The 24992-nt window shown below is 39.9% G+C and overlaps 1 protein-coding gene across 4 annotated transcripts in view; it reads left to right on the forward strand.

Annotated features, from left to right (window-relative positions):
- The window catches only part of FGF14 (fibroblast growth factor 14), a 534916-nt gene that overhangs the window by 342650 nt on the left and 167274 nt on the right, over positions 1 to 24992 (forward strand). The window contains exon 1 of one of the 4 annotated variants that reach the window (XM_032496711.1): positions 13196 to 13375. The exons of the other annotated variants lie outside the window; for them this stretch is intronic. Coding sequence (XP_032352602.1) covers positions 13345 to 13375 — 31 coding nt within the window. The 5' untranslated portion in view covers positions 13196 to 13344. Of the gene's footprint in view, positions 1 to 13195; positions 13376 to 24992 lie in introns of those variants that run through there. 4 annotated transcript variants of the gene reach the window in all.

The following is a 24992-nucleotide window of genomic DNA, read 5'->3' on the forward strand; positions in this document are numbered from 1 at the left end:
TGGGAGAGGCATGCTGCATAGTACATTTTAGAGTCAGACATTCTTGGGGAGTTCTGGCTTGCCATTTATTAGCTGTGTGATCTTGAACAAGTTACGTAACCCTTCTAAGCCTCAGCATCCTCATCTGTAAAACAGAGAAAAGAACACGGAACTCTGAAAGTCCCTGTGAAGATATATATGAACTATATATAAGTCCTGAAAGAGCCACCTGGAAGATGAATCGTCAAGTGGTAACTTCTACTACTTTGAGAACTTGACAGGGACTAACTTATCTATTTCTGCTCCCCATGTCTAAGGACAGGCACATTGTCAAATTTTGTCTTTCGACTAAATAGTAGATCTACAACAAATCAAAATGGATTAATAAGACACAATTTATTAACTAGACTTTAAGGTTGTCAGTAGCATTCAGTGATTGTTATAAAGGATACTGGATGAGAGTTTTTATACTGGTAAGGAAAAATAAAAATTCAGACCTTTAAAGGGATAGCTAAAGAAGCAAGCATAATAGTAATTAGCAAGTGAATCTAACAACAGCCACCACCAAGGTGGGACTTCCGTATCAAGCATGAAAGAGAGAGCAAAATAATTACTGTGGCAAAGGAGACGGTCTCCCAGCCAACCTGCATTATTTCATGAAGTGTTTGTCTTTGTAAATGATGTTAAAGTTTTCCTTTGAAAGAATGGCTATATTTTATTTAAAGGTATTAGACGGTTTCCATGACAACGACCTCTGGAGGAAGGGAATAACTTTTTTTAAACATGCGTGTGTATTATTCAGTTCACATTATGTACCAAACCAGCTGGTCAAATGCTTTCTCAAGAACTTTAAAAACAGAAACAAAGAAAGTAAAACTAAGTGCAATTTTTCATGTATCCCATCAGCTAGAGAGAGTATGTATACAAGTATGTATCCTATTTTAAGGGGAGAGAAACTATGGTGCTAAAGGGTCATGTGTCCAGCCACCTAGCAAGTCAACAGTATTTCTGAAAATAAACATCAGGTCTCCAGTCTACAGTTTTCTTTGCCAGAGCTTATCCATCAAATCCGCGGTTTCTCAGTACAACTGAACAATTTCCCCCAGCAAAAGAATGCCATTATTCTTGGGCTTGGCTTACCCACCCCCAAGGAAAAAAACCCCAAAATCTTTGAAAAATTTTATCAATAAGATTGCAATGAGTAATGAGGGTGAAGGGACAATTTCTTTCTTTTTTTTTTTTTTTTCTGGAAGTATGAAAAGAGAAAGCCGGATTCAGTGACCTCTCGGGGCACTTTTACTCCTGAACATTTTAAAATTAGAGAAAATTTAAGACAGTCAATGCTGTAGATGAGGCAGTTACACTGTGGCTTCTGAGTTCTGCCTTCCTTATGCCAAAAGATTGCAGCCTCAGGCAAAAATAACTGGGAAATCGGGTGCCAATCCTCACGTAACTCAACAGACCTCTGAATTTGTCTTAATGTTTCCAGTTGTTCTAATAGTTCCAGTTGCTTTGAAACAGTCTGAGTCATATGGATGTTCACGGGGCCTTTTCAGTATCTACTGTTGTGCTAACGACTTCCTTTGACGCTGAGAGTGCAGGTGAGACAAGATGGAAGAAATGTACGTGCTGTGCTCACAGAAGAACAAACAGCCCCATGGAAAGCACGCTTGTTTTTATTTGAAGCATATAATCTTATATTCACCTGTTATCATACTGACTCTGATTCATCAGGGATTTATACTTGAAGCTCAAAATAACATTGCTAGAGGAGTGGCTCTCGTTTCCCCATTCCTTGTGTTCCTCAGCATTAAATCCCCACTTTGGATCCCTGTCTCCATGAAAAATGGGAGGGTAGAAAATGTGGCCATGCCCTGCTATGTAGAAGGTACACGTTTATGTATCTGATGCACTAAACAATTTCAAATGTTAATGTACTTGCTGCATTATATTATCACTGACCTGATTTCTTGAAAGAAGCCACTTTATAATGGAAAATAACTTTTGTGTTAGATCCTCTTGACAAAACATCACTCCTCTCAGCCTAAAAATGCTATGTAAATTTAAAAACACTTAACTGAATCAAAATTTAATTTTGCATGGAGATTTTCTGTATGCCCCATTAGGTAGCTGGGGACATCACTACGGAAAATTATAAAATCACTGTTTTGTTATTTTCCCATCTAGGATTGCCAGTTTCCGCATATTTGATTGATCCCAAGTCCTTAAATGTCACTAAGCAGGGAAAAATCACAAGAGAATCTAAAAAATGTTCTTGCACGAAGGGCCATATGCAAAGTGTAAAATATATGGTGTACGGAGGGAATTACTTTCAGAAATGTACTTGGAACACGTATGGAAGAAATACTTTCTGGATGTGCTGATGATAGAAATAGAAAAGAAAGAATTTGGGTTCAAGGTCAAGATCTCCCACTCAGTGTCGCTGTAAGAGCGGACAAACATGTAGCTTCTGTGAGCCTCAGTGCCCTCATCTTCAAAATATGAGACCCCAGATGTGGTCCCCTAGAGCTGACAGCCAGTGGAGCCAATTTAAAAAAGCTATGAGGCCGTGTTTATTTTGACTAGCACAAAAGACAGTCAAGAGAGTGTAAGAGATTGTTATGAGGCAAATAACAGTAAGACCAGAAGAAAAAGCATCTAAAATGTCCTGATCCATAAACAATGACTGTTTGTGATATGACACATAATGAATAAAAAAAAAAAGAACACTCTGTTTTGGCTCTTTCAGGTCACTCTTTGTCAGGATGTGGAGTGTTTTGTGCACTAGAGCAAAGGAACAACCTTCTGCCCAACCCCTACTTTCATTCCCAGTCATCACAGTTCAGTGCCTTTTTCTCCTACATACCCAGTTAGATGCTGCTTTTCCACTCTAGGCATAAAATCTTTCATATAAAAACTAACAGGAGCTGAAATTCAAAATAGGTGGAAATATGCCAGTTTTGAGCTTAATTTAGGGTGAAAACAGTCATAAAACCAATCACGTGGACTTAGTGTGTGTAGTGGCATAAGGAATGAAGGGGGGGGATACCAAAAGCCAATTGCCTAGGGTTCCACAAATGACTGATTTAAACCCCGATTCCTCCGTTGCCTTGGAAAATAATACTTACAAGGCACCAGAGAACTTCAAAGGCAGTGGGTTTAATGATGACTGTCCAAATGAGGGCAACCATTAAGCTATTACCGCTTCTTATCCTCCAGCCAGAGGCACAGGACCAGATAAGTTTGTTCAGTTATTTACTAATTTACCAATACTTTATAAGTGCCAGCTATAAGCTAACTACTGGGTAAAGGTAGTTAGGAAACCCTTGGCAGTCCCTCTGTTGGTCTCTAAACATGGAGCCCATTGGTCAAATATCCCCCATCCCCTCTTCCATCATCAGTTCTTTTGCCAGTCAGATGGTGATAACTTCATGCTAGTTATGTCCTTCTCTTCTATCCAGACCAAGGGGATCCTCAGTCGAAAGTGTGGATGGAAAGCAACCTGGCTTTAGACATCCATTTCCCAAAAGTACCTCCCCAGCGCCATTTTGAAATGCCCATTTTCAAATGAGCTCTGTTCAGCTCAGACAATGCCAGATCATAAAACGTCTGCTAATGGAATGAATGAATGAATGATTAAGGAATGAATGAGAAGAGAGAGAAAGGAGCAGGGAGGAAACTTAATTTAGCAGCTGTGTGCTCTGACTCTTTTGCCATTGGGTTATTCTTAAATATAAAATACTAGAAATCTTAAGCTGTGGGGTCTTTTGATCTTAAGAAATGTGTAGAATAGCTGTTCTAAGAAAACAGGATTTTGTACATCCAACAGTTAAAATGTTATGTTACAGTTTGGTAGGTTGGAAAAAATATTCAAAGACATATTTTTCAGACTGCTTGTCAGGTGTATGACAACACTTCTAGTAAATTAGGCATAGCCACGACATCACAATTTCACCTTTATCCATTTATATTCATTTATCTTCATTTCTGAGACAATATCTATCTACTTATTGCTGCCCTTTCACTTGTTTGAGTAACAGAAATTGGTTGTCGTGTGTAATGCATTAAGGTTTCCCCTCCAAGTCATCAATCTTAGCTAATAAAATGCAGACAATCATTTAAAAATTATCTTCAAATGTTGGCAGAGTTACAGACTCACAGTCTGATCATTGACCCAGTGACTCATCTTCAGTACAATCGTAGGTGAGCTTCAAAGTCAGAAGAAAGTTTTTCTCTTCTGTCACCAGTCCACCCAAAGCTTCACCCCATCTTATCCCAAGAGTATTAATTTATCAGATTCCTCTCCTTCTAATTAGGCAGTAGGTACCTACTGGGCCCCTATGTGTCTAAGACATGCAGTTGATTTTGTAGAGGATTCAAAAGTGATACAGACATCACAAGCAAGACGTGGTCCCGCCCCCAAAAGACAGTATCAAGAGAAGATGAAACACAGGTGCATGAGCAATTCCATGTGCAGGGTCTTTACAGAAACAACCTTAATTTAGAAGAAGCTATGAAAGGAAAGCACTTAAAGAATAGATTTGCTTACTTACGACTTTCAGCTTTTCCATCGTTTTTGTAGTTTGTTTGAGTTATTGACGAGAAGGAATAAGAGGTTCCTCCCACACAACATAAAAGTTCCCACTGTATGACCTTGAAATGATCATGCTTTGCCTTAATGCAGAAACTGATACTGGCACACAGTTTCACTTTAGCACAGTCAGAGAGGAAACATTATGAAAACAGTCAAGGAAAATATAGAACAGTGGTTCTCAAACTTAATGTGTACGAGAATTATCTGAGCATAATTAAAAATATCTTTGGATGTTCTAATTCAATAGAAGAGGCTACTCCACCCTCAGATACTCTGTGTGTTTCAGCAGGTCTGTGATGAACACTGAAAATATGAATTTTAAAGTTCATTCTATGTGACTTTGATTCGGGAAACCCAAGGCCACACACTGAGATGTTCTGCTATAGAAAAACAGTAATGTGTGACACAGAAGTGCTAGGCTAGTACTGTTTTTCAAAGAACTAAACTTTATAGCGTTGTGCTGATCCTTGGTGTTATTATTCAAAGATTGGGTTAGTTAGCTATTGGTGTGACTTTCAACCAACTAACTAAACTCTTACACTTCTAGAATCAATAATTTTCTCAGGCATTCTTTTAAGCTTCTTTTCGTTGTTTTTAATTTTTAAATTTTATTTATTTTCTATTATTTACAATTTTATTTTAAAATTATTATTTAATAAATTTAAATTTTATTTCTTCAGCTTTACTACAGACATATAACATATTTAGATTTAAGACGCACAACATGATGATTTGGTACACATATGTATTGCAAATGATTACTACAACAGGGTTAGTTAACATCGTCATCGCCTCACATGATTGCCATTGTGTGTGAGTGTTGTGGGGCAGTGGTAACTTTTAAGATCTACTCTCTTGATCCAGCAATCCCATTTCTGGGTATATACCTAATGGAAATGAAACCATTATCTTAAAGAGATATCTGTATTCATTGCAGCATTACTCACACTACCCAAAAAGAAATTAAGAGCTGTTGATCAATAAACAGGTAAAGAAAATGTGGTATATATACACAATGGAATATTATTCAGCCTTAAAAAGAAGGAACCCCTGCCATTTGTGACAACATGGATGGACCTGGAGGGAATTCTGCTAAGTGAAAAAGCCAAATATAGAAAGACAAATATCGCATGGTATCATTTGTATGTGGAATGTGAAAAAAACATGAAAACAAAAAACAAAGTCAAACTCATAGAAACAGAGAGTAGAATTCTGGTTGCCAGGGTCTGTCATTAGGGGGTTAAACAGAGGTTGATAAAAGGGTGCAAATTTCCAATGGCCAAAAAAAAAGGTCTGAGGATCTAATGTATAACATGGTGACTAGAGTTGGTAATACAGTATTATATAATTGGAATTTGCTAAGGGAATAAAATTTAAATCTTCTCACCAAAAAAAGGCAAATATGTGAGGTGATGATTGTGTTAGTTAACTCAGCAAGGAAGGGGGGTGAAATCCTTCCACAACATATGCATTTATCAATCAAATCATCATGTTGTGGACTTTATCTTACAATTTTAACTATCAACCAGACCTCAATAAAGCTGGGGGAAAGAAAAGATATACTCTCTTAACAACTTTCTAGTGTAAAATAATTGTTCATTATCGTCACCATGCTGTACATTAGACCCCAGAATGCATTCACCTTATAGCTAGAAGTCTGTGCCCTTTGGCGAGCATCTCTCCATTTCCCCCAACCCCCAGCCCCTGGCAACCATCATGCTGCTCTTCATTTCTCTGAGTTCTTCAGCCCCTTATCTGATCAAGATTCCTGATGTAATTTGCAAATAACCATCTGTCTCATAATCCTTCTGTATTCATTTTCTAGGATGGTCTAACAAAGTACCACGGTCTGCATGGCTTCAACAACATTTATTATCTCTGTTCTAGAGGCTAGAAATCCAAAAGCAAGGCGTTGGCAGGGTTATTCTCTCTCCAGGAGGGGACACTCTTTCCTTGTTTCTTCTGAGGACAGTTCCTGGAGGGGCCTGTTGACCACTGGCGTCCCTTGTCTTGAAATCCCCAATCTCTGCTTCCATCTTCACATGACATTCTGCTTGCATGCATGCCTGTCTCCGTGTCCAAATTTCTCCTTTATATAAGGATGCCACCTGAGATTCTTAAATGAACTTATATAGACCTCTCAGAATTTTCAACTTTAACTTAGATATTTGGAGCTTCCATTAAAAATCCTATTCACTGAGTATTTATTGAATTGTATTATACATCAAGCAGAGAGCTGGGAAGAAATTAGGGAAGAAAAAGATGGATAAAGCAAGATTAGAATCCTCAAGGAGCTTCCAAGTCTAGTGAAGAAGAAAAGAAGAATATGAACAACTATAGTGCAAGACAGAGTAAATGTCAAAATGAAATATAAACAAAACACCGTGGGGAAAGTGATAGGTTTTGTCTGGAGAAATCAGAGGAACTTGCTCATAGAATTTGACCTGAGCCTTGAAAGATAAACAAGGTTTCAATCGGTGGGAGTTAGAGGAAGGAAACTCTGAGCTGAAATACCATCTTAGCACATACAGAGATGTGCAAATACATTGTGCACTGAGGGACATACGAGTAATCTAATGAGATGGATATGAGCCTGGAAAAGAATGTGGAGCCGAGTCAGGAAGAGCGAGCACGCAGCATCACACTGAAACCGCCCATGCCGTCCAGCAAAGCTCCCCAGGGACAGACACACTTGTAGATAAGTCAGTTGTGTTATTACACTTGGTACCAAGAGAGAACACACACAGTGGGAAACAGTAGGTGTCTTGCTGGGGGCTCGCTATCAGGAACCTAATACAGAGTTTGGGCTTTGGTTGGGTGACTTGGGGGAGGGTCTGAGCAATGCGGGGTGTGCTCTGGATTGGGTGCTGTCAGAACGTGGGGGCAATCTGTGGCTGGGTATCACAACGTCTCATATATAGAGAGGGGAGACTAGAGTGAGGACAGAGCTGCAGTTGTAAAGCAGTAGCGGATGCTCATTTTGTCCACGGGAGGGACTGTTTGGTATTTTGGGGGTGGCACAGTGACCTGGTCTTAGTGCTTAGGCAAATTTATGAGGTATTGTTGCTCTATTTCATTGCATTATGGTTTCAGACTAACCCTCCCTCTGGGGTGGGAGTCCTGTGAGATTGTTTATGCATGCATTCAGATTTGAAAGGTTGGATAAGGTCAGGCTGGTGTGTTTCTAACAAGTCACCAAGTGATGCCAATGCTGCTGGTCTGGGGACCACAGTTTGAGTAGCAGGGCTCAGTCTATGTGCACTTAGTTTTTTGACCATTTGATACTCTATGAGCTCATTCAATTTCTCCTATGGTTCTGCATTTTCTTCTCTCATTTCCTCTGCCTGTGTCTAAGATGTATGGTTTCTCTTTGTTCTTTTCCTCCGCCCTCACCTCTGCTTTCTTTGCCCCAAAAGGATAATCTTAGTAAATCCATTTACTTCTGTACTTCATTTAAAAAGCAAAACTAAGTTTTGAAATTAGACAAGCTAGATACAGCATTCAGGGGATACTGACTCATATCTCTTCTGTTTATATTTTGTTTTGCATTATAATTCTTGTTTCTAAATGCAAATGTGAGTACCTGGAAGGAACCACTGGGCAATGCAGGCCTTCCTCAGGGGGTTCAGTATCTCCTTTATAGCTTGGAAGCCATCTGCACTCATGAAACAGATTCTTGATTGTATTCCTACATCTTATCGTGATTATCTTGAATATATTGATTACATTTAGCTATGGTCTCAATAGTCTCACAATTAAATGTGTCACTTTAGCAAGAGTTTAATTTTCTATACCTAAAGTGAAGTAATGAGATGTGTAACAGAGAGAGAGAGAGGGAGGGAAGGGAGGGGAGAGGAAGAGAAGAAGAGAGGAGAACAAGAACAGAGGAAGAATGTGTTATCTTTTTTTCTCCTTTTTTTCCTTTTCTGGGAGCATCTCAGCAGCCTCTTTCTTTATAGCCTCGAAGACTGGTGTTAAAAATAATTTTTCTTTTTCTCCTGATAAACTGAATCATACGTGAAGTACATCAGGAATCTGCATTTAATGACCATCAACTGTGGCTCCTTTTGCAAATCAAACAACAGTTACAACAGTTATTCTATGAAGTTTTACCTTTTCAACAGAGTGCACTTATTATGTTTTTTATGTCATGAGCTCTAGCGTATATACAGTTTGGGCCTCATTGTCATCTACATTTTGGAGAGAACTGAGACTCACAACTAGCGTGAGTTTCTCAAGAGAATCTAGCTGATGAGGAGGGGAGCCAGCAGCAAACTGCCAGTCTCCCGGTAAATCCCAGGCCTGTGCATCCCGCCTATGAGGTGATTGCTTTGGAAATAGCTACTGGGTAAATTCAGATCGTCTCTGAAAAGTATTCACTGCTGGGAAAGCTGAGTTGGCATCTTCTGTTCTTTGGCTCCCTAAGCCATTCTGAATCCCTTCTAACATAGGAAGAGGACAGATGGATGGATGGATGGATGGAGGGGTGGGTGGGTGCATGGTGGGTGGATAAGCAGTCAGACCACTTCAAGGACATAGGGAATAACATGGGGAGAGACCTCCTCACATCCCTCACACTCATTCCTTAAAAACCACAACAGGAAAGTAACCCAGTGCCTCCTTCAAAGAACTGGAATTTGGGGGGCGTACCCTGAAACACAAGGGTTTGGATGGAGTTCAAACTTCATTAAAACAAATTCCAAGGGACTGTTGGACGTTTTATTCTATTGCATTTTGCTACACTTAATTTTTTTAACCAGAAATAATTGGGCCACTGTAGAGCTTTTTGAAACTGAACTTATGTGTATGATTTGTTTTGCAGTATCATCTGTAAGAGTGAAATTTTTATACTCTATTTGTATTCAACCAAGCACTAATAGTCAAATCCCCCCAACTCCTAGAGCAGAATAAATAAATCCAGATCTATATTACCAAAAAAAGATATTTACTACTATCATATAATACTCTAATCTAAAATTGGAGAGGAGTTATATAATATTATGAAATACTACAGGGATGTGTATGTATATATAGAGATGTTAAGATCTATATCTGTCTGAGATTCAATATTCATATTAACAATACAGTTCATAATAAGAATTTGTCAACCAGTGGGCCACTTGTTTACCTGCGTGGAATTTTTTCCTGCAGTGTTTCCCTTCAAATCTGGGAAACTGGTGGAATTGATGTGTTTCCCTTAAAGAGCTGCAGAGGTTGCAAAGGCAAGATGAAGTGGTTTGAGATGATGAAATTACAATATTATAATTAAATATAAGACTATATTTAATTTCTTTCTTATGTTTCCTGCTGAGTCTTCACCAACAGATCTATTTGCCAAATACTTGAATGAAGAATAACAACTAAATATGAGACTGGCTTCTTTCCTCTGTTTTGTGTGAGTGGTGTTAGGCAGTAGCTTCCTTTGGTTTAAATGCCAATTTGAGGTTTAATTTTATGTAAAAATGCAGTTAATGAATAAAAGTTAATTTTTATGGTGAAGAGCTCTATCAGATATCCATGCAAGTGTTTCTAAATCAGATGTGTCTTTCCTGTTATTTTGGAGCAAAAGGTCTTGATTCTGAAGAAATGGTTGCAGAAATGCACATACCGTTGAAGTAATTTTTACCATAGAAAACGCCATGAAATGAGTTGTCCACATAGTTTCTGCTCAGTATGGGGCACTCATGTCTCATCCTTTTCCTCAAGAGTCTTGAATGTGAGGTTGGTGTGTAATACACAGCCAACGCTATCCATCATTAAAGCAGGGATAACTTCGACATCTAAATATGTATGCATTTTACAGTATTTTAAGCCATTTCCCCATTTTATTGGCATGAAGCAATAGAAGGGATCCTTTTGAAACCTCATTTTTGTGTCCTAATGAGTTTGTTATCTTGCCCCAAGAACTGTATCCCTTGGCAGTTTCACAAGAAGCCACCTTATCTGCCCGGCACCCCCAGCTATCTAACTACCTAACAAGGTCAAATGTCGTGTAGCTGAGAAGCCTATGTGCAGCCATTTCCAGTACTGATTTCCTCCGACCTCTGAACTTTCACAGCTTTTAGTCTGTAGCACAGTTTTGTTACATCTAAATATTTGCTTGTCTTATGGACTATGCGTGTGCAAACACAACTGTGCACATGCACACACACTTTCAGTGATTTATAGACTTACGAGTCCCCTCGGGCCGTGGAGGCATAGCTTAGTCCATCTCTGTTTTACACACTGGACTCCCCCTGAACCTTTTACTGGGGGAAGTGGTCTACAGCTAAGAGAAGTATGAAAATGTTAATGCGTTTCATATCTTCATTTTCAGTTTCTTGCGAGCATAAATTATAGCTTAAAATTGTTTCAACTGCCCACCCCTCCCCAGTGCCTCATACATCCCATGCTCCATAAATATTTGCTGACTGACCAATTTTCCTGGGCCGAGCAGCTCAAGGTCAGGCCTGGTCAGGCTTTTCCATGGTGTAGAGCTTGGCTCTGATATCCTCTGCCTCCCTAATAATTAGATAACTCTTTCCGTTCTAGAGGAATGTGCGTAACACTGGACACAGAGCAGTAAAACCCAGTCCAATCTGGCTTTTACCTGCTTCTTTGAGAAGTTAGAAGAGGCCTGCCTTTTCACAAGCCCACAATGCCACAATGGAAATAACTTCAGACCACAGACATTAACAGAGCAATCTCCCACTATTCATGCAATAGTCTCTTCTTGTTGAAACATAGACTGAGGGTGATGGATGTCTTGATCTAAAATTCATAGCAGTAGGTGAGTAAAAATCCTTCAAGCTGGCAATGGGCCAAGCAGCATCTCATCGCATGTAGAGCAATGAATGGAGCCTCTAGACAAGGGGGTACCCAGGAGTGAATGTGACGTCACCTAGTTGGAGTTCAAAAGTCAACTCATCTGTCACTGCACTGTCAAGTTCACTCATCTCTGCTGGACCAGGAGGGCACCCAGATTCCCTGCCAGGTTAAAGGGACACTCAGGATGCTCAGTTGATCATTCTGCTTGAGGAGAGAGAACTGACAGATATGTGTAGGTGGTAGAATGAATCAAAAAGGAAAAAGTAAACAGGAGAAAAGTCAGGAGAATATGAAACTGTGCCCAGATGAATCTGAAGAAAGGATAGCTTTCAATCTATGGAAACATAACAGGTAAAGATAGGAAAGGAAATCTGAGAGGATGAGGAACTCATAATGGTACAGAACACTGCTGACACTTACTTAGCAGACTGTGAATAAGAAGACAACTCTGGTCAAGTCATGCAGGACGACTGCAGAGTAGATAGTCTACAAAACTCCCCAAGATACATTTTCTTATTTTATTTTGCCCTATTCATTAGAACTCGTTTAGGAATAATTTAGGTGAAATTTATTTTAGTGCCAAGTGTCCTTGGCAAGCACCATTTGCCATCGTTTGATGAGACCGGATTCATGCGGAAGGGCTTATTCTCTCTGAGGACAGTGATGCAGGGGCTGTTCCCTGGGGAGCCCTGGTCTTCAGCAGAGCTGGGGATGCCCACTGCTTGGTCTCTGCTCCAGCCTGGACAGCTGAGGGGAAAATAGCCACGCCCACACCCAGGTATGGGTGGTCTGTAGAACGATGCGTTGTTCTTCTTTAAAATAAAAGCAGAACTGGTTACCTATTTATTTTAAAAGGTATATATTTCAAAATAATGACATTCTAAAGAGTCAGTGTTATAAAAAATAAAAATAATGAGATAAACATGGAGGCCGTTTGGGTGAATTCTAACCTATGATCAAGCAAATGCCTTTGCCATGAGTCTTCTGCATGGGCTCTTCTACCTGCTCCACTGAGAACCTTATCTTTGGCTGCACTGCACACATCTCAGGGGCTGAACATCTGGCAGAGAATGTGTGACTTCTGCCTGTTCCAAGAAGCCTGGGTGCCCCTTGACATGACAGGACATGAGAGACAGGGAACACAGGAACATGGAGGTTGGTCCTGGACGTAATACCTGCAACTGTCTATGCAAACAACCCTGGAAGATACTTTTGCCAATTATGGCATTTCGTCATTCAAATTGATTATTCTTATGCCATAGAGTGTCCAACCTAGAACAAAATTTATTTTTTGCTTGATTTTTTTTTTTCTTTCAGACAATGGAGGGAGAAAAGAAAGGAGCGTAACAAAAGGGTTAGGGGAGAAGTGATGAAGACAGGAGGATAATGTATTAAAGAATAAGCTGGAGAAACCCTGCCCTGAAATCCTAACTTTCTGGTGTAAAACAAGGGGAAATATCTGGCGATCGTGTTGTATGGCAAACAAACAGTGCATGTGCAGTGAAAAGCCTTGGAAACCTGATGCCACTTACTATTATGATATTACGGAGAAGTTATCTTCTCATTCTTCATGTTCTTATCTATGAAGTGGGATGATAATATACAGTTTGCATGTTTGTTTTAAAGGTAAAATTTTTAAGTCCACAAAATATCATCCAATGTTTAACGTAGTAGGCACCTCATAAATGTTGACTGGATTTAATTAAAGAAATTGTATCAAATTTATGAAGCACAAGTTATCAAACATAGTGGAGCAGTTTTATTAATATAATAAAACTGTATGATGTAAGTAGTAGATTTGATATGTTGCCTGATGTCAAATATTTAATAGGTGATTCAGAGAAATTTAATATGGCATGTTGTCCTCCTTCAGGTATAAAGAAATTTAAAGAAGAGCCAAAAAGGATTAGAATAGCCTGGATTTTTGTCATCATTACTGCAGAAGTAATGGTAAATGAATTGTGATGACTGTACACCACACTGCTGTGAGGACAGGTAACATACTCACCAGCAGAATTCTGAACCAGAATTCTTAATAAAATCCTCGTAATTATTTGGAGTTGATGTCAAATCATGTATTGGTGAAATCTGGAGGCTTAAAATTGACTAGTTTGAAAATCAACAAGTTTGAGCTTTCATGAAAAAAATGATTAGATGTTGAAATTTATCTCTCTTAAAGAAACAGTGCTCTTCATCTTCTTGGGAAATACAAGCTGAGCCTACTCCTTCTCCTCCATTCCTTAAAGTTTCCAGTTTCCTAGACCCCATTTAATATGTACAGCCAGGCATGTGTTTATCAATATAATTTCTGAAATTGTTCAATTTACAGATTGTAATTGGGTACTGGGAAAACTGAGGAAATGGAGTTAAATTCTTTCTCTTCCTATTTCCACTGCCATGATCTATGCTTGGATTTTCATCACTCACTTCTCAAACTGATAAATCCTCTTAAGCTGCACTCCATATTGCTAATAATTCCTCTTTACTAGCCTAACTATGTTCTACAACATGCATCTGATTATATTAACATAATTATTTGGTCACAAACCTTGGGCAGTTTTGCATTTTTTTCTTAATGAAGAGCCATGTTCTTAGCCTGAACTATAAAGTCTTCCGTGATACGATCTTAAATCTATACTCCCTACGATACTCCCTTTGTGTCACGTTTTTTGGTCAAAAATCTATGCTGTTGCTCCAGCAGTTCTCTTTGGTTAGAATCCTCATTCTTCACTCTGACTTTAACTGGATAGATCGGTTTTATGTATTGAAAACCTACTTAACTTTCAAAGCAGAGCTCAACTTTTCCCTCTTGTTGGGAGTACATGAACATTCCAGTCAGGAATCACCCCTTTCTCGTTCTGCTACATGTCATTTTAAGTCACCAGATCTGGTCTCCCATTAGCTTGAAAAGTCCTTACAGCAAGAACTCTTGTCTGTTTAACCTCCTAATCGAACATGTTTTTAGTATTGAATTGGGCATTTGGAAACAAAACCTGCTGAGAGCAAAGACATTGCTTAACTAGCTTCTCCTTTTGACGTACAAGGTAGTTTGAAGTTGTGACTGAATAAAAAGCTGTTGCTAAGAGGCTGGGTCCAGTGATCCTAAGTTTTTGAAAAGTACTGTTAGCTACATCTACAGTTAGCTAGATGATATAATAATTACAATTATTATATAATATTATAATGTTATGTATAATGGTAATAAACATTGTTTACACCTGGAAAATACCTACGTGTATTGGTCAGGATGCATTCAGCTACAAGTAAGGGAGTATCTAACTGCTAGTAACTTAATCTTTAGTAGGTGATTTTTTTTTAATTGAAGTGTCTGAAGGGAGAACATTATCAGCTTGTTCAGTGGCTTCGTTGATGACTTAGAAACTCAGCTCTTCCTCTCCTTATTGGGCACGTCATAGCCGCACGGTGACTGCCAGAGCTGCAGGCGTGTCTTTCTTGCACTGGTACCCCAGACAGAAAAGAAGGGGCCAGGCAAAATGGGTGGCCCCTTATCAAGGAGGGGAAGCACAAGCGTCTTACCCGCCCCTGCTCCCCTCGTACGTACCCTCTTCGTCCCCAGCAAACCTCTGCCCTTTACAGCTCATTGGCCGGGAGCTGGGTCCCACAGCTGCTCCCTCCTCTGAGGAAAGCTGCGGAAATGAGTCTCTATAAAAAGGAAGTGGGCCAGCCATCGTGGGCTAGAGCAACTGTGTTTCACTCCTTGGGGTGGAGCATGTTGCCACAGTGAACAGAAGCAGGATTCCCTTGACAAAAATGAATGGGATGCTGTTTGGTGAAAAGTTAGTGTCTCCCACACCGAGCAATTAAAAATCTCTTGCTAATTCTTCTCTAGGTCCTTTTCGATGCGTAAACATCGTCCTGGGGGAGAATTCAGGCATGTGGGGAAGTGCGTGAGCTTTTGAAAATCCCCATGATACAATAACTAAAGGGCATGCATTTTCAAGCACCAGTGTACCTTTACGGAATTTCTTTTCTGTTTACTTTTCAGCACTTACCAAATTAACAGTATCTGAACCTGGCATTCATCTGCTAAATAGTACCCACGTGGTCCCAAAGAGGTACTAGTGCACACAGTCCCTCAGGTTCCTGCTGGGCTGCAATTGAGCAGCTGTGCTAGGCAAGGGGAAAGGATATTAAAGAAACTTTGTAGACAGACCGGACTGTCAACTAGTATTCATCAGACTGTGTCATCACGGACGTCCACGTCGGGCGGTGATTACATGAAAGACTGGGACAGACTTCTGCGTTATTACTAGTGAAGTTTCCTGGAAGAGAAAATTGTTGAGTAAGTTTCTCAAATTATGGCCAGAATTCAATCTCAGTACAAGATCCATGGGCCATTTCACAGAGGGGAAAACTGAGGCACAGAAATGTTAATCTAAATGAAGCTAGTGAAACCACTGAGAGGTAGGAACAGCCGTGACCTTGTGTCCTTCATATAATTGCTGTAGCAGCATCCCCTACCCCTGCCCTGCCCCAGCACACACACAAAAGGAAAAGGATATCAGTCTTCCCTCTTCATGTGTCGTTATGTTTGTACTTCAAAACATTCAGGGCACATTAGAGCTATATGTGTCCTATTCTAGAAATGTTTGGTGATTGCATTAATTATAAAAACTTTTGCAAATGTGAGAAGTCTGTGTCAAACTTCTCTTTTATGTCTCCCTTTTTTCAAAAGAGAAAAACCTCTAACTTTCGCTTCTTTGTCATTAATGAGGCTTGTGAATTGGGAACGCTCATTTAATATCATTACTAATGAGCTCATTTTATATCCGTATTTGCTATTAAGCTGTATTTGTGTATTAGAGAAGTCTAGAAGTCTGCCCTTTGATAGTGAAAATGTTATGCAGCCGTATCAACCATATCAGTTTCCTCTGTCTGTCTGTCTCTCTCACACACACACAAACACACATACACTTCTCTTTCTCAGTCATTCCTACAGAATTGTTTAGCGACACTAATTTTCAGTGTGTACTTGGCATGCTATATATTGGGCAATGAAACATGACATACTTATAAACTCATTGTGATGGCTAATAAATTAAGTGCTGATAATAAAAATAAACTTCAATAGTAACATATAATATGCCCCTCCAAAGGTGTGTCACTCCTTCATTTGACTGTTACGATGCATCATTGGTAAGGTTTAGCACATTTAAAAGACCACTTGAATACAACTCCTAAAGCTGACAGAAGATTTAAACTGTATTGGAAATGCATGCTCATGGCCTGCTTGGACATCGTTGCTTCTCAACAAAGTTTCCCTCTCTTTAAAAGTGACGCTTGAAAGTTATATCTGAATTAATATCCATTAACTGCCCTGGAAGAATTGTCCTATTTCAAAAGGTCTTTTTTTCTACCATTAAATTGCCAGATTATTGCCTTTTACATAATACTTTTATGTTTGGCGACAACTCATTTTAAAGAAAGATTTATTTCTAGGATTACTTTATTAGAGAATCTCGGTGTTAAGTGATTAAAAACTCTGGGAAATTAAGAGTTTTTCTTCTAGATATAATATATAGTAATCTCTCTAGGTTCAATATAGAAAAATGTCTATAAAAGCAAGCTTTCTAGATAATATGATAGTATTTCATTGATCATAAATCACAATATTATGCTGATTAAGGAAAGTGATATGTAGTTTTTTTTAATCAGATCTGTATTTCATGAGTGGAGCTATGTTGACAGATTAGGCTACTAATTCCTATTTCTAACGTTGTGTAGCAGTTTGCTTTTTAGGGCAATGAATGGAACTCAAAATAGAACAAACATTCTGTTTGATACTTATTACTTGTGTTGAAAATATATAATTTTAAAACATAAAAGTTAAAATGTAAGCTAATTGTCAAAACCATCTCTAAAAGAGTCAGTGTAAGTGACCATCCTGAATTTTAGGGACCCTGAGGGAGACGGAATCCATCAGCAGTTCCCTGTCTTTTTCATGCCCTTTTTGGCACTTTCATGAGGCTGAGACCATCATCCAAACAGCCAAGTAACAAAAAGGGAAAAACAGAATCCAAACCTCCTCAAGTGGTAGCTGTGATGTGGTGAAAACTTCATTCCTTCATTCATTCAATTAATGTTGACTCCACTGCTAGTTTATTGAGAATTAAGGAAGTTTCTTGAGGATTAAGGAAGGCTTTCTTAGAGGGAGCGATGCACCTGAGACTGAGTAGAGATCCCCTGGCGCTTGCAGAGGCAGAGGGGGAGGGTGGCACAGGGATCGTGGATGTTCTGGCTGGCCTTCCAGGGACCTGTGGCTCCATCTGTGCTAGTGATTGGGAACAACTGAAGTTCTTAAAGCCGATTGATGGAGTAGATTTTGCATTTTAGAAAACTGACTCTCTTAAACTTGTAGATGAGGAACTGGGGCAGGAAGGATAGGTGGACAATAAGGAAGGCAGGAGATCAGCTAGAAGTCTCGTTCATCAAACACCGTTTAGATCAGAAGTCAGCAAAATTTTTGTGTAAAATGCCAGGCAGTAAATACGTTAGGCTTTGTGGTCCCTATGGTCCCATCATAAACGCCCCACTCTGTGCTGTAATGGGAACGCAACCTTAGGCAACTTATAAACAAATGGCCCTGGCTATGTCCCAGTAAAACTTTATTTATAAAAACAGACACCAGGCTTGATTTGGTCTAAGGGTCATAGTTTGCCAATCCCTGATTTAGACTATCAAATATGCATTAAAGATTAAAATGGATAGTCACTATATATAAAAATAGATTTTAAAAGTTTCTCTACGTAGCACAGGGAACTATAATCAATATCTTGTAAAATAACCTTTAATGAAAAAGAATATGAAAACGAATATATGCATGTATATGCATGACTGGGACATTGTGCTGTACACCAGAAATTGACACATTGTAACTGACTGTACTTCAATTAGAAAAGAATTGATGGCCATATTAAAACTTGCTATTTACAACCATGTTTATAGCAGTGTTTTTCACACTTGCCAAAAAGTAGAAGCAACAAGTGTCCATTGATGGATGAATGGATAAGCAAAATATGGTGGATATGTACAATGGAATATTATTCAGTCGTAAAAAGGAGGGAAACTGTGACACATGCTACAGCATGGATGGACCTTGAGGACATTATGCTAAGCAAAATAAGCCAGTCACAAAAGAACAAATCCTATATGATTCCACTTATTTGAGATACCTAGGGTAGTCAGATTCTTAGAGACAGAAAGTAGAATGGAGGTAGCCGGGGTCTGGGAGGAGAGGGAAATGGGAGTTATTGCTTAATGGGTACAGAGTTTCAGTTTTATAAGGTGAATGAGTTCTAGAAATGGATGAGGGTGATGTTTGGATAACAGTGTAAATGCAATGAATGCCACTGAACTGTATACTTTAAAATGATTTAAATGGTAAATGTTAGGTTATGTGTATTTTACCACAACTTTAAAACAATAAATGATTGAATAAAAGAGCAAAAAGCCAGTCACTCTTGCTCTATTCCAATTCTGCCTTATAGTGGCTGTTAAACTAGTGGCCCACATACAATTATTGCAGGCGCTTGAGTGAAACCTACAGCATGGTGAAGGTGTCAGGAGACCGTGACCCAGAGGCGGGGCCTCGGGCTCTGTTTATAACAGTTTTGAGGTCTTTTGACTGCGGGTAACAGAAACTCTGAATCAAACTGATTTAGCAATACAGAAATTTATTCTTTAATACTGCAGTAAGTCCAAAGGGAATGCAACTTACATGACTGACTCAGTTCAATATGACCTCAAATTACATCCTTCAGAACTGCCCCTTTTCCTATACCGCCATCCGTGGAGTTGGTCTCCTCCCCAGGCTGGTAGCAAAGTGACTACAGCAGGTTCTGGCAACATAGCCAAAAATACTCCTGGGGAAATACGAAATTGTCTCTTCCAGGGACCACTTCTTAGGAATGAAAACCTCTTTCTCCAGAGTCCCCTGAGCTTATTGGCCCGAACGAAGTCACATGGCTGATGCTAAACTGATCGCTTGTGCCGTGTGTTGGATTGACCTTGAATCAGTTTAATGGCGTCTCATTTTTGAATGTGAGAGGGGGGTCATTTCCTGAGGCACTTGGCTGCCTGGTTAAGGTAGACATCTGAACAAAACTGAATTCGGTTTGGGAAGGAAGAAATGTCGTTTGTGGAGAGTGGGGTTTGCACACGAGGTAGACCAGAAATGATAGGAGAGTGGGGTTATTTTTAGGGCTGTGTTGTGTGTCGGACAGTACAAGGGCATCTTTGCATTTCCTCATGTAACCTTGAGGAAAACTGTGGGGTAGAAATCCTCCCTCTTTTTTTAAGTAAATGACAAAAACTGGGGCATGAAATGTTTAAAAACTCATGTCCCTTGGACTCCAAAACCTCTGCTCATTCTACGCTTGGCACCATCTTTCAAAATGTACGAATAACTTCACAGCTGAAAAGCATTCAGTCTTTCCCATAATCATAACTGTCAGGTAGAGATTATTTTTTACCGTTTGTAGAGGTGGATACTGAGAGATTCGGGGGCCTTAAGCAAACGCTCAAGTTTACACAGCTGGTAAGTGGCAGAGCTTGCATTCAGACCCAGTCTTTGACTCCAGAGCGGTGTTTCCTAGTCTTGGGACCACTGACATTTTGAGCTGGTCAGTGCTCTGTTGTGGAGGGATGTCCTAGGCATTACAGAATGTGTAGCAGCATCCCCGACCCCTGCCCACTAGATGCCACTTGCACCTCTCCCTTCGTTGTGACAAAAATATGTAGAGTATTGTTTTGAAGGTCAGATGGAACCCAGAAGAGCAGAATTTAGTGGTTTTAAGAGCGTAGAGTTTCCAGTTAGACTGCCTAGATTCAGGATTCAGAGCCAATGTTTATTAGCTGTTATCCATAGACTATCTATTAATTTTCTGTGCCTCAGTTTCCCCATCTACAAAATGGGAATAATAATAATACCCACTTGTCACAGAGTAAATACACTGATTATGCAAGTTGCACGCCTCGGCTGTGCAGGGAAGGAAATAGAGGCTGAGAGGCTTTCTATTTTGAGCCCACTGCCTGATTTCCATTAGCTTTGCAGGCTGATTTCCATTATGCTTGCCCTGAGGGCTGGAGCTTATGTTTCTGGTCTCCTTACAGAAGGAATAGCTGTTTTATAAGGGCAGTTTTTTGGATGGATATTAAATAAACACCTTACCTTATTATTGAAGTGTAGCAAAGGCTTTGTTTTTAGCTCAAGTTTGCCCTGAGAGAGTCACAGAGACACAGACATCAGTGCAGGAGATTTTGGTGATTTGCAAGTTTAGTTACTTCCTTTATAGACGGGAGGTGACCAGTTTGGGGAGGACTAATGATCTTACTAGGGCTGCAGAGCTGGTTCTTGGGAACCCACGGCTGTGACTTGGGGCCACTGCTTGTCAGTTTATTGTGTTTCTCATACCAGTCGTCAACATTTTCTTGGGGACAGATCTTTTGTAGATGCCTAATATTCACTTGAGAGTAATGATGGTTATTCTGCAGCTAATAGATATGTTCTGTAAATTAACAAATGAAATCAAATGAGAACCATATTTTAAAACATAAATATTTATTTATTAATCATTTTCGGGTGTCTGAGAGTAAGACTGATACTTTTGCTAAAATTTATTTCATTATTGTTCCAGAATAGTCACCAATGTTACAGTGTAAGGAAATAAAGAGCTGCCTTTTCCCCAGTCACTCTGTGATGATACTTAGAGTAACAGTGTCCACTGCTGGCAAATCCGATAATTGCACCGCACTTTTACACAGAGTTTGCTCTACGGGAGGAATAACATTTTACCTTCACCAGGATGCATTTTCAGGTCAGGGATTTAAGGTATATATCCTGAATAGATACCACTGCTGTTTTTAAAGACATGTTGGTTTCCCATTAGGCCAATAATTAGTTACTGATTTGCCTCTATAAATCGAAGGATACAGCTGTTCCAATAGCAGCAGCGCCTGTTTGAAGATAGGTGAAGTTTCAGATATTCAAAGAGTAGAGAATATAGTTTTCACAAACACGGTGGTATTCAGTCTCAAATGAGGAAAGTCAATTCTCATTTTATGGTGATGCAACTGAATTTTTTTTTTTTTTTTTGATCGTTTCAAGCAATAATTCACCAGAAATTTACCTGGGTTGATTATCTTTCAGGACATTTCATCACAGATTTGGAAGAAGAAAAGTAGGAGACTATTGAAATGGGATTTTAAAAAATTTATTAAAAATAATTAAGGACAACTCAGTTTGTTAAACCTTTGAAACACAATATGTAGTCTAAGAATTTAATAGATTTAACTGACCAGTTGGATAAAAGCCTCACCAGAAATGGCTTCTTTTCCAAGATTTCTGTGTCCTTTAGAAAGGCTTCTTGGGCTTCAGTGCCAAAATCAGGCAGCAGAGGGCCCAGCACCTTGTAACTGAGAGAAGATGTGTTGAAACCAAGGGCAGATTTTTTTGTTCCTCTTTTCTGTTTCTCCTTCAAATTTGTATTTGGATGTGGTAAAAGCTGGAGGTATTACTGATTTATTTGCTTTTGCTACAGGGGAAAAAACATTAAGATGTGTGCATAAAATGATCTTATGTTGGTATAATTTACAGAAATCAACAAATAGCAATTTATCGTAGAGCTGGAAGTCTAGCTTGGACAGTTAAGAGCTAGCATGGAACTGCAGTGTTTATCAGCTTTGCGACTGGAGAGCTGTAGCTCTCCCAGGCAGCCAAGTCCTTCAAGACAACCATGCATAGTGATGAAGATTGTTACATTATATGCAAATGCTGCAGCCCTGTCTCCTGCTTTGTGATGAATCCCAGTTTTTTGCATTTGAAGCTGTAGGCCTCCAGGCACCAGGCAGGCTGGTAACGTCAATCTCCACCACGTTACAGCTTTCAGTTCACCAGGTCGTCCTCTCAGGACTCCTAGTGTCTCTCTTGGCCTGCAGGATCAAGCCGGGTTCCCTTCTGAGTCTCTCGAGTGCCTTCTCCTGGGGGCCGTACCTCCCCCAAGGACTTTATCTGTTCTTACCATATTCTGTTTCCACATTCTGTTTTCCAAAATCTCCCACATGCAAATTTTAATTTGCAATATTCTCTATGTGTTTATTCATTCAGGAAACATTTTCTGACTTTTACTCTGTGTCAGGTGCTGGGAACAGAGCAAAGAACAAGACGTATGAGGCCTCCACTCCCAGGGAGGGAGAAAGAGCTGAAGTGTGTAAAGACAGAAGTCAAGACGAGCTATCACACTGAGGAAGATCTCAGCAGACAAGGCTGGATGAGACGTGAAGAGTGCAGGGAGTCGGCTGAGATTGGCCGTCACTGTAGACTGACTGGGCCCGAAGAGCCCGAGCTGGCGATGCTGGGCTGGAAACCTGGATGACAGGAAAGGGCAGGCCCTACAAATACTTCAGGCAGAAAAAGGCAGTTTGTGCTGTAGCCTCACACTTTGTGCTTTGGAAGAATAGAAAATAGGCCACTCAATCTCCCCGTGCTGCTTTCCTGTTCACCTTGGAAAGGACAGGTGAGCACAGGGAATACCTTTTTCATTCCCCTCCCACTGGAGAGTTGTGTCTCCCTTGAATGCCTGGGCCTGCACTCCTGCCTCCTTAATCACCGCCACTCTACATACTTCCAGAGGAACAGGAGACCTCGTTTCACCCTCCCAATCACCCTTTTACATTACTTTTCTGCACCTTATGTATGAAAGCCTGCTTCCCTAGGCACACTGATGGTTGAGTGTCTTACTAGCCAACCCAAGGCACAGACAGAGCTAGAATTTACTGCCTAGAAGAACATTAATCAGGATCATTCAAAGTAAGCCCTCTATTTTGTAGGTTCAGAGAGGTCAAGAGACTTGGACAAGGCCGTTTTGCCAATTTAGAGAGGAAAAGAACCCGGGAATTATGCATCCCACTATGCACTGTCTTGTTCTGTGTGCTATGATACACCCTCTGCAGAGTTCTTTTTTTAATTAAAGTGTAGTCAGTTTGCAATGTTATGTCAATTTCTGATACACAGCATAATGTTTCAGTCATACATGTACCTACGTTTATTCCTTTTCATATTCTTTTTCAATATAGGTTACTGTAAGATACTGAATATAGTTCCCTGGTCTATACAATAGAAATTGTTGCTTATCTATTTTAGAGATAGTATTTAGTATTTGCAAATCTCAGACTCCCTCCCACCACCTTCCCCCCTCCCCCTTTGGATCTCATGTGGTTCTTTGGCTTTATGACCCTTCCCTTCATACTGTTTCCTTCCAAAGCATGCCAGTTCTTTGCCCCATTTTCGTTTAATAGGAGCATTTGGTGGTCTTTGGACTCAATAAGGGGGCTTTTCCCCCTCATAAACTAGCTTAAATACAAGCAGAAAGGCTACACATCCACTGAATTCTCCTCACACCGAGACCATTTCAGGTGAAGAGTGCAGTTGTATAAAACCGACTGGCATTTGCAGTCTACGAATCCAGACTAAGGAAGGAGATGGAAGGCTGTTCCATCAGTGCCTGGAGAGGATATTTTTACAAAGCTTTGTTACTCAAGATGCAAGTCCAGCCACGACCAGTGGTGTGTTTAAGCGTCCTGAGTTAACTCCCAGGGGCCCTCCTGGCCTAATTCTAACTTCTCCACTCAACCTTTATAAAGGTCAGAGTTGGGCTCATAGTCTGAGATAATGTGCAGAAAGGATTCGCTTTCAGTCTTGGGGTCATAGAAAGTCAGATAAAAATAAAGGAGAGGATGAACTCAGAGTATTTAGAAGCTGGCTTCAGCTTCAAGTATTTTCTAATTATCATTCAGTGAGCCTGTGTACTGCTGCTGTTAATAACTCTAAAGCTATTTCCAAGAGGGATGGAGAAGCCCTGCCACCAAAGGGAAAAAGAGGCCAAGGCCAGAACGTCTATGAAGTGCACAGAATTGTATTGAACAATTATTTCTCTGGAGCTAGGAAGTATAACTTGGGAAAAATTTAGCGATCGACATAGAATCTGAAACTCATCAGACTATTCATTCATCAAACATTCAGAGTTCAACCGTGGCCTTGTCAAGCTGTTCTAATGCTGTACACGTGCCAGCTCTAAGGCAAGCTTGCTCAGCCTTGGCTCTGTTGACATTTTTGGTGGGTAACTTCTTGTTGTGGGACGTAATGTACGATGTTTAGCAGCACTCCTGGCCTCTACCCATTAGATGCTCAAAGCACCATCACTCTGATTTGTGACAGCTAAAAGTGTCTCCAGACTTTGCCACACATGCCCTGGGGGGGGGGGGGCAAAATCTTCCCCGTGGAGAGCCACTGGCTCCTGGAAAGGTATTCCTTTTTCTCAGAAAGACAATTCTTATTTATTATTTCTGTCCCATCCAATTCTAGAAAAGGATTTGAAGAAGTTTATGGCCAAAAATAAAACATAGTTTGGCATATTTGTTAGTTTAATGACTGAATATCAAATAAAATATAGTGATGAGAGAGGAAGACCTACCAGAAATCTAGGCTGAGGACAGCAATTATGTTTAAAGAAAACATTTAGCTTTGAGATTCCAAGGGGACAAATTGAAAAGGAAAATCAGTTACCTAATTCTTATTAACAGATAAAATGAAAAA

This window comes from Camelus ferus, chromosome 14 (genome assembly GCF_009834535.1).
Source record: "Camelus ferus isolate YT-003-E chromosome 14, BCGSAC_Cfer_1.0, whole genome shotgun sequence".
NCBI lineage: Eukaryota > Metazoa > Chordata > Mammalia > Artiodactyla > Camelidae > Camelus > Camelus ferus.